The sequence below is a fragment of the Silurus aristotelis genome (assembly GCF_946808225.1).
Source record: "Silurus aristotelis genome assembly, chromosome: 12".
In the NCBI taxonomy this organism is placed as follows: domain Eukaryota; kingdom Metazoa; phylum Chordata; class Actinopteri; order Siluriformes; family Siluridae; genus Silurus; species Silurus aristotelis.
In genome coordinates, this window is record NC_139585.1 from 18,319,522 (window position 1) to 18,336,756 (window position 17,235).

The window sequence follows — 17,235 nt, forward strand, 5'->3', positions numbered from 1 at the left end:
TTCAGGAAAACTCTGCCAAATATAGAAACTTTTACTTTACTATCAACTCTGACTTTTAAATTTTTGCCAAATAAGTTTTAAAGACCAAATAACAGAGAACAACTCTGGAAAGTGCCTGATGTACTCGAAGGAAAATTCGAAGAACGAACGGACATTCAGTGTTTCTCAGATGAGGATAGTTTTACCTTTAAGGATCCACTCAAGATTTCGTCATGCCATCTCAGTATATACTGTATAACAGCTCTGTAAAGATGCTTTGGGACAATGTACACTGTTAAAGCGCTATACAAATCAAACTTAATTGAATTGGAGGATCCTGCAGTCCAGATCATGTATGTATAGAGGACATGGAATGATGACTGACCCACAAAGCAGTCGGTCATAAAACACATGCTGTTGCATCTACTCACGCGTGTTGTTGTCAGTGAGGGCTGCTACGAACTGCAGGTACTTCTTCATGAGGGTGGTCTGGTCTACCACGGTCGCGCTGGGCGTGGCCACGAACGCCATGACGACGGCGGTGGCGCGTACGGCTCAATCAGAGGTGGAGCGGCGCGTGCAGGATTAATCAGCTCAAAGTCATCCTGTCTGCAATGACATGTAGATCACGATCACACCCACGTCACTGATGCGAAACACTACAATAAATCCAGGAGGCTACTACTGATCACCAGCAATGCACGTGATGCATTAAGGCGGTGTCGCAAACAGGCTGCAGTGCAGACACCTGAGCTTTTCCGTGTACCACACAACAACCATCATACACACATTTAACACACAAACACCAATGCGTTTTAATGCATGCTTTAAATAAGTTGCACACGAAGCGCATTAAATGCTCCTGGGCAACTTTTTTTAACTGCGCGCGCGCCAAGCTGCAGGATACCCAGGGCGAGCAGCTAGGCTAACAAGCAGGCTAACAACACCGAGCTGATGCTGCTGCTGGGGTGAACGAGACATGTCTCACCATGTTGTGGAGCTCGGTAGACAGAGACAGAGGCGGTACACGGGCGTTTAGATTCGATATCATTCCGCACAAATGCGAAAAAAAGGATTAGAAAATCGAGTAAACCCGGCCGCGCGCGAGGCTTTACACTGGGAACAGCACGCGCACCGTTTCACGAGTGCACAGTTCGGTGTCACTTCCGCCAAATGTACTGTTATTTAAACCCGTACATTTATCTTTAAATAAAAAAAAACACAACCACAAGCCATGCTACAGCATTCTAACTTACATGTATATAAATATACAATGTAAATAAATGAAAGAAAGCGCACCCGCGAACTCACCAGCGACCAGAAAGCGGAAGCGGTTTTATTTGTACTTCCGCTCCCGCTGAATCAAATACGGCGGAGGATTTTTTTTAAGAACCCTGCACTCCGCCAGCCGTCTGAATCAATATTACAGTACACATCTCCGATTCCTTATCAAACCGAAATACCCCATATATACCCCTGCAAACATTTCAGATACTTATAGAAACCAGTTACGCGTTTATCCAATGTTTTTGCCATTTCCCAAGACGAGAATATAGTCTTTGGCGGAAGGATATTCTACTAGAATAAAAGTGAGAAGACCATCAAATGTAATGGTCTTCCATTTCCATTGTATGTAATCTGGTAAATAATTTATATGTAGTTTGCTCTCTAGTAAAAATAAAAAATCTGCTTCTGAGCTACTAAATGTATATCTATTTAAAAGACTGGGCAAATCATATGCCAAAATTCAAAAATATTTATTTATTTAAAAAATATATTATTTATTTACCTTACATACTGAGCTCGGGCCACGTTGAAAAACATTTAACTATTAAATTAAATAAAAACAAACCACTGAAATTCATCACCTCTATAATCCACCTTCATACACAATTTAATTCACACAAAGGAAAGATCTTGTTGTAATATAGGTGTAATTATATAGTAAGACCACATGGGGGCGATAATGAAGAAGTAACCCATATTGTGGAAAGGGGGTTCTAGCTGATTTCAGGTAAAACTTCTGAGATGTCAGAATCAGAATCACCAAGTACTATGGTTTATATGTACAAGGAATTTGTTATGGTGCACTAATGCTATCAATATATAAAAACTAGTAAAATAAAAAATTATAATAGTCTCGGGTTGTTTGTTTTGATATAACATTATAGGGTTTGCATCATTGTAATGTTAAGTGTTTATGGAGGCAGATAAGAGATAATAGTGGTATTGTTTATGAGATCAGTTGTGGATAGAAAGAAACTGTTTTTGTGCTGTGATGTTTTGTTCCTGATGGACCTCGGCCTCTTTTCAGAGGGGAGTAACTCAAATAGTTTGTTCAGGGTAAGAGGGGTCAGCCATGATCTTATCTAAGTCCTGTGAAAGTGGCAGATTGCAGCTAATCACCTACTCAGCAAAGTATGCAACATGCTGCACTCTGCCTTTGTCTTTAGAAGTGGCATCAGTGTACCAGACGTTGATGGAGGAAGTGAGTATGGACTCAATGATGGAGGAATAGAAGTGCACCATCATTTGGTGTGCTTTTAATTTTTCAATCTGAGATCTGATGTTCAGCTCTAACTTGAGGTCAGGAGAGATGATAGTTCACAGGAAGCGGAAGGAGGTGGAAGATGGAAAGTGTGTCTTTGTGTATAAGTGGAGGTTGTGTTCTCCCTCAGACTCAGGTTTTCCTCAAGCCTAAAAGTCTGAGAATTCTGTGCAGTACTGTGGTACCTATTACCACTGTGAGCACTTTAGACTGTACCTTCCATGCTGGACAAAGTTCAGACAAATTCCCTGGTCCCTTAGACTTCTCCTGCCCCTTCATAGTGCAGTTACTGTCATTTGGGATTGCCATATCTATCACAACTGCCAAATTCTGCTTCTTGTTAACCACCAGCAGCTGCTTGTTATCCCACAAGACATATGTAATGCCACAAGATTTTCTCTCTACTGTTCTTATCCACTTCTTTGTTGTGTGTCCTGTTGGGACTTAGGGATTTCTACCTCATACTCAACACAAATGTTTCTAAACACTATCCCAACCACTTGTTTATGCCTCAAAGTGGATGATGCTCAGTTTGCATTTATACCCTGGTAATACACGTTTCAGTCACTGTTTCATCTTTGCACAGCCTGCACCCTGTCAGCTGCCCTAAGGCCTGTTCTTGTGCTGCCATTATCAGAGATTCCGTGCTGTCCATCAGGCCAGCCTTTTCCACCCACTGGTAGGATTTCATGATGTCAGCAACATTCTCTCTGCCAGTCATATGGAGGGGCTTGATCTTCTACAATATTTCTCTTTCACCTCATCACCGTCTGTCTTCGGCTGCCTGAGGCATTCTCTTATCATGCCAATTGGACATCTTGATGCTTTATTAATGAATGCTCCTTTGTTCATTCGTGGTAGTGACTCTAACACTTATAACTTCTAATAGTCGCTCTTTTTTACTGCTTTTCTTTATATTGTACCGTCTAGATGTAACACATTATATTACCACACGAGGGCGCTGTGACACCAAAAATATTTCAACCGGAAAACGATTCTTCTGCCAACAAACTTGAGTTCTTTAATGCTGTACTTAGGTATTATTGTAATATTTGTACTTTGTACACTAAAGTATTACTGAATTGTAATAATTGTACTCAAACAAAAGCAGAGATGGCAAAAGTACACACATCAGAAGTACAGATACTAATGTTTTAAAGTTTTTGAAGTAGTGACTACACTTTTTCAGTCATGTTAGAGTAAAGAAGTATGGGCTCTGACAAGTGTAAAAAATGTGTTCAAAAATTAAATGAGTGACAGTAAAAAGTTGTCTGAAAAATAAGCAGTGAAGTACTGATACTAAAAAAAATCTACTTCAGTACAGTAACAATAGTATTTGTTATTTCCCATGTCTGAACGATATCTCACCAGAGAGTATTGAAACAATTATTTAGCCTTTTTTGTACAATTTAAGACTTACTGGGTTTGAGATCCAAAGATGAATATGAGACAATAGATCAGATATGTATCTCCTGATGTAATAAACAAATTCACCTCATGAGCAAATACATTTTTCAAGTGATTAAAATATAGGAACATCTGAATGACATTTTGTTTAGGTGTACATTCATTGTTTAAAAATTATATTTATTCTCTATTGTAGAAACCAAGTCATTTGAAACTGAGAAAATTTATTAAATCCAAGCACTTATCATAGCCAATACAACAATTTGGAATTAGTGTATTAACAAACAGACATCGAACACAAAGAAAGTAGTGTCATAGCATGGCCTTACATGGCTGCTTTTGGAACAGACTTACAGATTTTTATTAATGATGATTAAAGAATCCCAGTGGGTGAGAGTGTGAAGGAAGATTCAGGGGGCAGGCAGAACTTTAGCCAAGCTCCAGGCTCACATTTATTCAGTCCATGCTTACATTTTCTTTTCTTTTAAATCAACAAAACAGGGCAACACAGAACTGGTCAGTTCTGGAGTTGCAGCATTCACTCCATCTGGTTCATGTTCCCACCCCACAGTGTGTGTGTGTGTGTGTGTGTGTGTGTGTGTGTGTGTGTGTGTGTGTGTGTGTGTGTGTGTGTGTGTGTGTGTGTGTGTGTGTGTTTGTGTGTGTTGAATTTGCTAATTAGTTCTTTTAAAAATGGAATGAAAAAGGGTACATTAGCCAACCAACCATCCAAAATGTTCATTCGTGGGCCTATATCTAACTAAATAAAATATTGACACAAAACCCATAATTTTCCCAAGTACAATTTTCTTGTTTGCTATTTGTTTCTCACCTGACACTATAGACTCATCAGGCTTTAATCAGGATCCCTACCTTAATATTCCAAAATATTTCTAACAATTCTAATAATATATACAGTAGACAGTCTCACCGGTATGTTGCTTAAAATTCTACCACCTGCAATGTCTATTGCCTCCCAGCCTTTCTGAGGAAAAAGGAATAATACAATAAATAAATCATGATTGCAAATAATTATGAAAAACAAAATAGCCACCTGGTTAATAAAGTAATTTTCCAACTTTGTCATATGATCACAATCAGAATAACCATGCTGAAGCACAATAAAATGATCCAGATGGTGAAAAGGTTGCATTATCATTTCAATGGTTTCAGCGTCGAGCTGTGCCAACATAAAAGGAGAGGTGACATCCTGTGACCCCCAGCGAATGAAACTTCAAAACAGATTAGCTCAATATATTCAGATAAAGCAGATCAAACAGGCGGAGCCTCAATGTAGAGATAATCTGTGGCCTGCTTGTATGTTGCTTGGATGTTTGATCAAGTAGAGATCCATAACCACCTGAAATGTTATTTCATTTAAAAAGCTGAATTACAACTAAAGGAATTTGTGATTTATTTGTCTTTTGAAAATAACACGATATGTTTAATACAATTTAATGAATCAAAAACTAAATGGTTATTTCAGAAACGTAAATATATTTTAGATATTTCTGAAAAAATAAATGAGATGACAAAAGAGAAAATCTTTATAAAGTCTGACTCACAAATGACACCTGTTTAACACAATATTTTATAACACATTACAATGTATAATTAGATTACCTGTTTCTTTTAATGGTATTTTAAGTTGTTTTTGAAAAAGGGAAGGAATACTTAAAATACAATATACAGTGAGGAAAATAAGTATTTGAACACCCTGCTATTTTGCAAGTTCTCCCACTTAGAAATCATGGAGGGGTCTGAAATTGTAATCGTAGGTGCATGTCCACTGTGAGAGACCTGTTTGAGGTCGTTAGCTGCATAAAGACACCTGTCCACCCCATACAATCAGTAAGAATCTAACTACTTACATGGCTAAGACCAAAGAGCTGTCCAAAGACACTAGAGACAAAATTGTACACCTCCACAAGGCTGGAAAGGGCTACGAGGAAATTGCCAAGCAGCTTGAATGATGAGTACCATCCCAAGAACACCATCCCTACTGTGAAGCATAGGGGTGGTAGCATTATGCTTTGGGGGTGTTCTTCTGCACATGGGACAGGGCGACTGCACTGTATTAAGGAGAGGATGACCGGGGCCATGTATTGCGAGATTTTGGGGAACAACCTCCTTCCCTCAGTTAGAGCATTGAAGATGGGTCGAGGCTGGGTCTTCCAACATGACAATGACCCGAAGCACACAGCCAGGATCACCAAGGAGTGGCTCTGTAAGAAGCATATCAAGGTTCTGGCGTGGCCTAGCCAGTCTCCAGACCTAAACCCAATAGAGAATCTTTGGAGGGAGCTCAAACTCCGTGTTTCTCAGCGACAGGCCAGAAACCTGACTGATCTAGAGAAGATCTGTGTGGAGGAGTGGGCCAAAATCCCTCCTGCAGTGTGTGTAAACCTGGTGAAAAACTACAGGAAACGTTTGACCTCTGTAATTGCAAACAAAGGCTACTGTACCAAATATTAACATTGACTTTCTCAGGTGTTCAAATACTTATTTGCAGCTGTATCATACAAATAAATAGTTAAAAAATCATACATTGTGATTTCTGGATTTTTTTTTAGATTATGTCTCTCACAGTGGACATGCACCTACGATGACAATTTTAGACCCCTCCATGATTTCTAAGTGGGAGAACTTGCAAAATAGCAGGGTGTTCAAATACTTATTTTCCTCACTGTATGTGTTATAGCGTTTATAAATCTAATTCGAACAGTAGTCCTAAAAAAATAAAAAAATAAAAATAAATAAATAAATAAATAAACTTAATCTTAATCAAAATCATAGCATGGATCTTCATGTAAACTTTGTATTGATGCAGTGGAACTCATTAAAAGCTTTTCTCATATTTAATTAGTTTCATTCAGAATTACTGTGCAAGTTACTGACCTAGATAAAGAGTGAATACAGATTGACTGCTAATAACAGTTGGTTAGTGTGTTATACAACCCCTTTTCTACATAACAGAGTTCATCTTTATATCAGCTCAGGGAAAACTCACAGCATGAACAAACAGAATCTTCCACCAATGTGCATTTCCAATAGCAACACAGTATCTGAGAATTATCACTGTGTCTGAGATATTATTACAAATCTTATTTCCTGAATATTGTGACTGAATATTGCATCTTTCACTGTTGTGTTATTATCTGAATGGCAACCTTTCTCAGAGCTTTGAAGAGGTATGAGAGATATATTGTATCTATTTTAATTTTACAAAGCAAACATATGATACTATTAAAGGATCTATTCAACTCTACTGAAAACTGGGTCACTTAAAAAAAAAAATAATAATATCAGGTCGTAATTCCCCCTAGGGGTAAAAACTATTGGAGGATTGGGAACTGATTGCTCAGATTTCCAGGTAAGATATTTTTACTTATTCCTTGTAATAGATTGTTTACATATATAGTGTGATCCCTAGAAGAAGAGATGATCACTTGCCAATAGGATTTGCCATTATAAGTTATGTAAATATCACAGGTATAACAAGAGCAAATAGAAGCTTGTAGGTTTTAGGGCATGATTATTCTTTTGCCAAAACAACTTTTGGCACCTTTCATTTAAAAAAAGATTTGCATATGTCTAACCATACATATATTTGTATATTCATACATCAGAACACACACAGTAAGGAGTATCTTGTCTGGACATTATTCAAACGTTTAAAGCTACAGATTTTGAGATTTGCTACTGCGAATATAAGTTCATTTGACCCCTGACTCTTACACAATATTGCAGACATCAGTGGTCAAAAGTTTTACGCTGACAATAAGATTAGAAGGCTTGACCTTTTAAAAAGTACTTCTTTGCCATGCTTGAACTCTGGTATTACCCAGTGTAACACCACCTTCTATTTATATTATAATTCTGGGCTGATGATCACATTTGGTGTGATTTACGTTTATATCATCAAAAAGTTGTTCTATGCATGCAGCTGATCCTTGATTTATTTTGTTTGTGTGTCTAATATCCTGAGCCTGGTGTGAAAGGTGTGAGAATTTTGATAGTTCAGCAGTGTACTACTGGAACATAGACTGCATCTGGCATCGCCTTTCACTGCAGTGGCCGCTGCCAGGGTCACTATCCTGCTTACAACACTGTTTACGCACATGGCAAAGAGCATATCTGCTTCTGAAAATATGGATATGCATTTGGTCAGCGCATGTTTTAAAACACTTATACACACATTATACACACAGTACACAATATAAACACAAACACATTTAATCCCTACAATCATTTTACAAAATCAGATTTCATATTTAAGATGTAATTGCCAAATTAAAACAAATGTTTATTTATTTCATAAATTACAAATCTGTCTTCATAAAGAACATTTTATTTGCTATAAAACTCCTATTGACAAACAGAAAACTTAATTGAAATTAATGAAGACAAAGTGCTGTTCAGTCTTGTGCATGTTTTCATATGAATAAAATGCTACTATGTTTTGTATTATATGGTGTATAGTAAAATAATTGTATTGCAAAATACAGCTAAGCTTTCACAGGTGGGGATCCTATGACAGTACATTATTTTGTCTAAATTAACTATAAATGTTTTTTAAAGCTGGTTCAGGGTTTAGCTCAAGGAAGTGTGTGTAAAGCTCTTAAAGCAAACATTTAATAGAGGAGAGTGCGGTAAATTGTAACATTTATCACTTGTAAAAGTAGCAGTTTATTACTATTTATTCAAAAATAACCCTTTCATGTTTATATTAGAGGATATAAGCTATTAAATCAGTAGATTAGAATGTTACAACTGGCCTGATGCTGTTATACATTGCTAGCAACAGGTGAAGTAATTTCATTGCTGAACTGTTAATTTAGTGCAAAATGTTGGGCAGCACAAACATTGCAAATTGGGCTTTTTCTGACATGATGTTTTTCAGGAAACAAACCATTTTTCATTGAAGTGAAATCTCTTTAGTTTTTTTGTTAAATATATCTTAGAATTGACCTCACATTGTCAGCCTTTTAGTCAACTATCATTCACGCTAAATAACTCAGCTATACTTAGATACATTCAGACAGTGTTAAAAGCAAATACTGGTTTTATATATATATATATATATATATATATATATATATATATATATATATATATATATATATATATATATATATATATATATATATATATATATATATATTTCCCTGTGCACAGAGAGACGTCCATAGAGATATAGTTACTTGCCTTCTATTTATTAATGCCTTTGTGGCTAAATGAGCACAATTGTTCACAACCTAAATCTAGTGAAACACCTTCCAGAAGATTGGTGGTTATTATAACAGCAAACAGGCACTAACTGGAATAGGATTCTCAAAAAAGCACATTTAAATCTCATGTTTAGGTGTCCACAAAACTTTGTTTTATAGTGAATATGTGCATCATTAGGCAGAGACAAAACTCTCTCTAAAACCATTTAATGACTATTACACTGTTTGTAATCTTGCTCATGCCAATGACAATGAATGAAGGCTGAACAAAGCTTGCATTTTAAATTAAACAATTAAAAGTTGGCAAAGTATTCTATTGTTTGTACAAGTTCAGTTGATATGAAAAGTTGAAGACAGGTGTTCATTATAAAACACTGATGTAAAAACAAAATGTAAATGATTTGAACAACTTGTTCCACTGTTCCATTGTTCATTTCTAATGCTCATGTGCCCTCTCATGTGCTAATGAGCACTTTGACCAATCTGCAGATACACAGCCCAACACACGCAAACAGTGCTGCACTTTGCATTCTGGAAACTTTCTACTATATAAGCATTTACTTAAAAAGATTAAGCAATTTGTGCTACAGTAGCTCTGAGTCTATAGGTTTGCTCAGTTCACCACCCGTTCAGCAGGGTTCTTCCTTGGAACACTTTTGGCAGGGTCTAACCTACCAAAAAAAAAAATATAGTTACATGTTATCAGAAATATATAACAATATAAAAATATCAACCAAAAGACACAGTGACATCTTAATGGCTTTGGTGTTGCTGGAGGGAGAATGTCCTGGTAGGATATGTTAGTTTCAAACAAAGCACAATGAAATAGGGTTTTGCACATACAAATATTCATTTGTGTATTAAAAACGAGCTCATAAAAAAATAGTATTTTTTTTGCTTTGTATCTAAATCGTGGTAACCTAACAGAACTGCTTTGTATGGCAAAAGGAAACTATGTGATGAGCATACACAAACTTAGATGTCAAAACTCTTTCCAAACAAAGCTGTATGAGATGAGAAGAATAGATTCATCCTCAGAACCACATAAAAAAAAACATAGAGGATCAATGTCTGGAAAAAAAAAAAAAAAAATATATATATATATATATATATATATATATATATATATATATATATATATATATATATATATATATATATATATATATATATATAAAAGAAAACTTGGCATGATAGAAAAGATTAAGTATATAATACGATACATATTTTACCTTATTATGAATAAAATATGTAGAAGACATCGTCCACACTTTTTTCCATGGTATGTTATCAAAGAGGCCACATGCATTTCTCGTAAAGTTCTCAACATTGACTGTCACTCATTGGTTGCTTTGATTGGTTCATTGTTTTACGCGTATTCGTAGACGTAAATACTACCAGCCTATCAGGTGCTGAAGTGGGAGCATTAGTCTTGCAGTCTTAGTATGAGTGCAGGACTGAGAAACGAATCACACACACCGACTTCAGCGCTGAACTGGTGTTCAGTAAGATAATGACTTTGATGATAGCGCTCGCGCATGAAAGGCAGCTGTAAAAAGTTCACGCCAATGCTCTGAATTGGACATCACCATCATCATCATCATAATCATCATTATATCATTTATAATAATCTTCGAAAATGAGGATGTTCGCGTTACTCATGTGCGTCTTCACCATCAAATGCTTTAAACCAGTCCACGGACAGGAGGACAAAGAGACGCGCTTTTTGTGCACCGTGATCCCGGCTGATCAAGACCCGAGCTGCCCCGTGCAGGGGGAGTTTTTTCACAGTGTTCAGGCTGAAGGCTTGAAGAAGACGGTGATGCAGCTCCGAGAGACTGTTCTCCAGCATCAAGAGACGATCACCCATCAGCTGGGTGCCATCAAGGAGCTCACATCCAAACTGTCCCAGTGTGAGAGCACCTCGGATGAGTCTTCGTCGTGGAAGGACGGTAAAGACACGATGGACGACGTCCCGAGAGATCCAAACGAAACTTTGGACGCGCTGGGTAAGACAATGCAGAGTCTGAAGGACAGGCTTCAGAACCTCGAGGTGAGAGAGATTACACCTACCATTACGCACAAGTTTATACACTATATACTGCAACTGTGGTTGATTCCATGCCAAATCATTACATCTACACACACACACACACACACACACACACACACACACACACACACACACACACACACACACACACAGAGTTTACAATTTGACATTTATGTACCAATGCATCATACATTTCCTACACACTCGAGATAATTTACAACTGTATTGGACATATGTCATTTTAGAGTTTTTTAATGTTACTAATTAAGTGTAGGCGGTGAGGATTTACAGGGATTATCCCCCATCTTGTTCTATCTATATCCCTTACCTTGTGTGATCTCTCACACCACTGTTATTAGTGAACAATGCAAATTAATAATTAGTCCAACCCTACAGCCCAAAGTAAACAACGAATGAATAAAGAGAAATATATATTTTTTGTGCATGTCTGTGAGGCAATTCATATAAAACCCTTGTTTTAATTCATTAGCCCCAACATTCATACTTCTGGTCTAAACAAGGGACTTAAATTAATTGCAGTTTCAGTAAAATGTTAAATACATTGTCACAACAAACCAGTGTTTTCTCAACCTGATCTGCAGGTTTACGTTTCTGTACACGTTAACGTTATGTATCATGCTCCTCAGCATGAGGAAACATAACATAACATATATATATATATATATATATATATATATATATATATATATATATATATATATATATATATATATATATTTATTTATTTATATTTATTTATTTATTATTATTTTTTTTCCCTACTGTCTGTCATCTTTTTTGTTCACAGCAACAGCAGATGCGAGCCAGCCTCTCTGGTGCTCCATTTCCCAGTGAGCTGCGAGACCTCCTGCAACGTAGGCTGGGCGATCTAGAGTACCAGCTCCTCAACAAAGTCAACGAGTTGGAGGAAGAGAAGTCACAGCTGTTTAACGAGACATCTGTTCATCGCCAGCAAACAGAAAACACTCTTAACACTCTCATTAACAGACTCTCTGACTTGGAGAAAGGTATTCATAACCATTTATACATCCATGTATTACTTATTAGGTCAATCCATTCATAGTTTTCCCAATACATCATGGTTTATTTATTTATGCAGTTATGAATGTGTATCCGACAGGAAATAGTAATTCTATGGCACTGGAAGAGTTAAAGCCTATTTTGCTGTTATACAGAAAACTATGTTTCCTACCGAAGGTGACCCATTACTAATTCACACTTCTCTGACAGCAGGTACAGGATTCAAGTCCCCTGAGGATTTTAAACTCTCCCTACCCCTGCGCACAAACTACCTTTTCGGTCGGGTGAAAAAGAGCCTGCCAGAAATGTATGCCTTTACCGTGTGCATGTGGCTCAGATCCAGTGCCAGTCCTGGCATTGGGACTCCTTTTTCTTATGGTGTCCCCGGGCAAGCTAACGAAATTGTGCTGATTGAATGGGGCAACAATCCAATAGAGCTACTCATCAATGACAAGGTAAATATAAATATAAATTTTAGGCTATTTCTGTGGGAGCATTTCAGTCTTCTTAAGCTGAAAGCATGATAAGTTGCTAAATATTTGCAAAATGTATATAGCTGAAAATAACATTTACATAATAATATTTATATAATCATAGTTATTGTTCACATTCACACACAATGTGAATTTTCTCACCCTTCAATACTGGAGGTGGCACAGTTACCTCTGTCTCTGAATGATGGAAGATGGCACCACATCTGCATTACCTGGACTACCAGAGATGGACTTTGGGAGACATACCAGGATGGCCAGAAACTGGGCTCAGGAGAGAACCTGGCCCCATGGCACCCGATCAAACCTGATGGAGTCCTCATTCTGGGCCAGGAACAGGTGAGAATTGTAGCAATGATGTTGCAGGAAAAGCCTGAAAGAATAAATGTATATACAATTTAAAAACCTTTCAATGATCTTCTCCTTTAAAATGAAAGTATTAAATACAGTTAGCCACATGTGATGCCACATGAGCAGCAACAGCAAATGCCACATTTAAAAAATGCAATTGGCTGGTGTTATGACTTTTAGAGATACAAGCTAGTTAACCAGTTGTGCATAGGTTTCAGAATTGTGACTAGGCAGTTAGATATAGAGTTATACCCTCCACCACATTTACTGCAATGACTATTTATATGATGTAGACCAGGGGTCACCAACGTGGTCAAACTGAAAGCTGTGTGTATCAAACTGGTAGCCCTTCACAATAATTGGTACCCAAGAAGTAGCTCTCAGTTTCAAAAAGGTTGGTGACCCCTGATGTAGACCATACACTTTTGCAAAAAAAAAAAAAAGTTTTAATAAATAAAGAGAAGCACTTACTGAGAACATCTCACAAACTTCATCTAAACATATTACAACTACAACTGCATCATATGTTGTGGGCAGATGAAACCAAAATAAAAAGGTTTTTATCATGTACAGCATTTGCATGTGTAATGGGCAAATCAAAGACACAGGAACTCAAACGAAAGCACATTATTCCCCCTGTGAAATATGTTGGTGGATAAATAATCAATTGTTTTGTGGCTGGTGGTTCAGGGACTCTTGTGTGAATGACAATAACATTTATTATGTGTATAGTGTTATGAAGTTTACAGTCATATATGTGAAATTACTACAATTACAGCTGCAATTGCAGTTCACCTCATAGGGCGCAAGAGGTCCTAGAAATGACCATCTTTTTCTAGTTTTAATGCACAGTACATCTTTTCTACAAATTTAATATGAAAGTGAAAAAACAGGGAATAAAAAATTACATTAGCATGAAGTTTTTATCATATAGTTTTGTGCCTGTAGCTGTACCTGTAGCCCTTCTCTGTATTTCCTTATTTAATTAAATAAATTAAGTATTTGTTTTAACAAGGCCTGTTGTTTATGACCTTTACAGGACATGGTTGGAGGACGCTTTGATGCCACACAGGCCTTTGTCGGAGAACTGAGTCACTTCAACATCTGGGATCGAATTCTCCGACCTGTAGACATCAGCACCATGGCCAACTGTTCCTCCTACATGCCTGGGAATGTGGTGGCCTGGGTTGACAGCAACATCGAGGTGTTTGGCGGTGCCTCTAAAGGAGACCTTGAGTTATGTGAAGACAAGCTTTTTAACAATTGAAGACTTACATAAACTAAACGGTGCCCCAGATACTTCTACTCCTGCATTGTGTTGTTTTTTTGTTTGTTTGTTTCATAATGCAATATGTATTATGTATGTATTTTTTAAAATAGGTTTTGTATTTTCTGTTACAAAATATTAATGTGTGCTTCAGTAGCCTTAATGGTAAACAGTGTCATATCAGTGTGTTTAGTATGTACTGGTTTATTAGCAGACCATTTCAAACAGAAAGCTTCTCTACTAGCAGAAGCTATTCTGGATTGGAATTTTTTTTTTTTTTTTGAGAACTTAATATATTGCATTTTTTATTAATTCATATGTCAAGAATTGCAATGTATAGAATATTGTTATTGAGTCGGTAAATGCATTATTAAGTGGACACACTGTTGTAAAGAATTCTCAATTTAGCTTTCTGTTTATTTTTGCCAGGTAGCAAAATATTGTCACAAATCAGCACAGCCATACATTTTTGTGACATATTTTGTACAATAGAGCATCCAAAATTAAATGAAATTAAATCAAAAGGGAATCTTGTGGTTTATGTTCAGGTGTCGCGCTTTCGTTTAATGTTTATATAATGATTAATGATTCTCTTGTATTGTATGAAAGGCCTTGGTTGTGAAATGTTGTGCCAATGCTTATATTACTGGTTACCAATGAGAAAATATAAATAAATTTAGAAAAAAAACATAGTACTTCATACTTGCCAATTTTATGTTTGTCTGTATTTTGTAGTTAAACACCAGTTAGTTTGATTTGCTGGTAGAGTGGCTTACCTATATTCAACATCTTGCTTTAAAATTTACCATCTATTTCACTGAAATGTACCATATGAATAGACACTGTGAATAGCTGTGATGTGAGGAGATCAGTCCAATGACACAGGTGACTACAAGGATTAGCTGGGAAGACAAGCTCAAAGACAAAGTTCATGACTCTAACACTCCTGAATTGATTGGGCCTATGAAATACTGTACCCACTAAATGATTAATGCTCAAAGTTTAGAACAGTGTTGTAATTAACAAGTACAAATACATTTCACATAATATAGGTTTTTTTTTTTAGAAAATATACAATTAATCTTATAGGTATTCCTTAATTTTGCTGTTTTAGCTTTCTTTTGTGATTTAATGTAATTGAACAGAAATATAACTTAATACGACTTTTGTGAATACTGTCAAGGCAAATGCTCATGACATGAGAGTGATGTAAATGTATTCAGATCTGATCATGTTTCTCCGATTGTGCTTTATACAGGTTTCATCGTCATATGCTTTTGTTCTGAGGTTAAAATCTAACAAATAAATATTACATACCAACTGCAAATATGGACAAGGACTAAATCATGTTGGACAATATTCTGCACAATATTCAAATAAGGCACATTTCTTAGTTGCTAAATTTTTAAATACAGCACATTGATGAGCCACTGAATTTATCACACATAAATTCATAACCAGTACCAAAAAAATATTATTCAAACCTGAACTTCTAAAAGGCATGGTAGTGGGACCATTAGCAAAACTGAAAAACAAAGCAGAAAGACACACACACACACACACACACACACACACACACACACACACACACACACACACAAATACACACTCCTACATGGAACACAGTGACGTAGATGAACAAAAATAAGCCTCTGATTCATCTGATTTTTGCTTTTCTCTTTTCTTCTCTTTTTTTTTTAGATATCAGTCAATGCAGAGAAAATTTTGAGATGTTTATTAAATCATGTTCCATGTGTGATACAGACTAATTAAAAGCTGTGAGGCTATCAAGACTGCATATTGTATGTACTGTTTATCATCAGGTCTGATGAATCAGAGGCTCAGTTTCTTTTTAATGGAGAAGGTTACATGCTTTCTTGTTTATTTAATTTGGTGTAGTTCACCCTCTAGTGGACAAAATACTTTCCAAAGAGTAAACTTGTGAAATCATGAGATATAATATACAGTTAGGTCTACAGATTTGTCCAGGATAAGGATTTTGCCCCTGTCTATTTGCACCCAAATATTTCAAACTGTGTAGAATTTACCCCCCCCCCCCTTTTTTTTTTTGTTTTTTAGGTTTCCCCTATATAAGGCACTAAAGGTAAATGTACACTTGGATCCTTGCTGTTTCATGGCATGTTTCATGGTGTGTGTTACTTCCTCATTATTTTAATTACAAATGCAAAGTCTAAAGTTAAATGTTATCTGTACTATTTGTATTTAAAATCTGATTATTAGAGTTTACATGCATTTGTGTCCTAACATCAGATAAGATAAAAATCAACTTGTTGTAGAATGAGGGTAAGAGAATAGTAGGGAGGAGGGATAGAGGTGCTCATATCACCTCATCTTTTAGTGTGGGCTTGTATAGCAACCAGTGGAACCGGTTATTGCTGATGTGACTGAGGAATTCTGTTATATTATCAGTTTATTTGAGCTGTGTTTTGCTGGTTTGAGTTATTTTTAAAGCAAAATTGAAGGCAAAAAATACCACAGTAAAAAGAAGAAACTAAATACAACTGCAGTAAAGACCTGTCAATACTTCACCAAAGTGAATTCAAGAATACTACTACTATTACCGCTGCTGCTACAACTACTACTAATGTTAATAACAATAATAATAATAATAATAATAATAATAATAATAATAACCTTGATCAAATTAATGACATTTGTTCTTCAATGCAGCATGATGGCCAATAATATCCTGAAAGCCCTTTTAGGTGTCTCTTTTAAGTGTCTCTGTCTCAGGAAATCCAGCCCTCTGAAATAATTAACAGTAACTGTGTAACAAAAGGGTGACTGTGGGAGCTGTTTGTGAACTATTACCAGCACAGCAATTATACAGAAGCATTTTTCATTAA

The 17,235-nt window shown here is 36.3% G+C and overlaps 2 protein-coding genes across 7 annotated transcripts in view; one reads left to right on the forward strand and one right to left on the reverse strand.

Moving 5' to 3' along the window:
* Positions 1-1,437, reverse strand: part of trrap (transformation/transcription domain-associated protein) — a 62,364-nt gene extending 60,927 nt beyond the window's left edge. For 2 of the 5 annotated variants that reach the window (XM_083555634.1, XM_083555631.1), the window contains exons 1-2: positions 968-1,201; positions 411-588 (exon numbers count right to left, since the gene is read on the reverse strand). In XM_083555634.1, the coding sequence (XP_083411760.1) occupies positions 411-510 (100 nt within the window). In that variant the 5' untranslated portion in view covers positions 511-588; positions 968-1,201. Of the gene's footprint in view, positions 1-410; positions 589-967; positions 1,202-1,235 lie in introns of those variants that run through there. The other 3 variants (XM_083555630.1, XM_083555633.1, XM_083555632.1) reach the window with 3 other exon arrangements.
* Positions 1,438-10,466: 9,029 nt separating this feature from the next.
* nptx2b (neuronal pentraxin IIb) lies at positions 10,467-15,695 on the forward strand. Of its 2 annotated transcripts, none has more exons than XM_083555654.1 (5): positions 10,467-11,218; positions 12,027-12,246; positions 12,473-12,714; positions 12,910-13,089; positions 14,141-15,078. In XM_083555654.1, exons 1-5 carry the CDS (start codon positions 10,805-10,807, stop codon positions 14,366-14,368), a joined length of 1,284 nt encoding a protein of 427 aa, XP_083411780.1. In that variant the 5' UTR covers positions 10,467-10,804; the 3' UTR covers positions 14,369-15,078. The 2 variants fall into 2 exon arrangements, with proteins under 2 accessions (XP_083411780.1, XP_083411779.1); XM_083555653.1 differs by having other exon boundaries at positions 10,469-11,218; positions 12,470-12,714; positions 14,141-15,695.
* The last annotated feature ends 1,540 nt before the right edge of the window (positions 15,696-17,235 follow it).

Coding starts and splice junctions, on each gene's coding strand:
- nptx2b (XM_083555653.1), top strand. CDS start 10,805: ATGAGGATGTTCGCGTTACTCATGTGCGTCTTCACCATCAAATGCTTT. Junction 11,219..12,026: donor ACAGGCTTCAGAACCTCGAG/GTGAGAGAGATT, acceptor TTTTGTTCACAG/CAACAGCAGATGCGAGCCAG. Junction 12,715..12,909: donor AGCTACTCATCAATGACAAG/GTAAATATAAAT, acceptor TCAATACTGGAG/GTGGCACAGTTACCTCTGTC.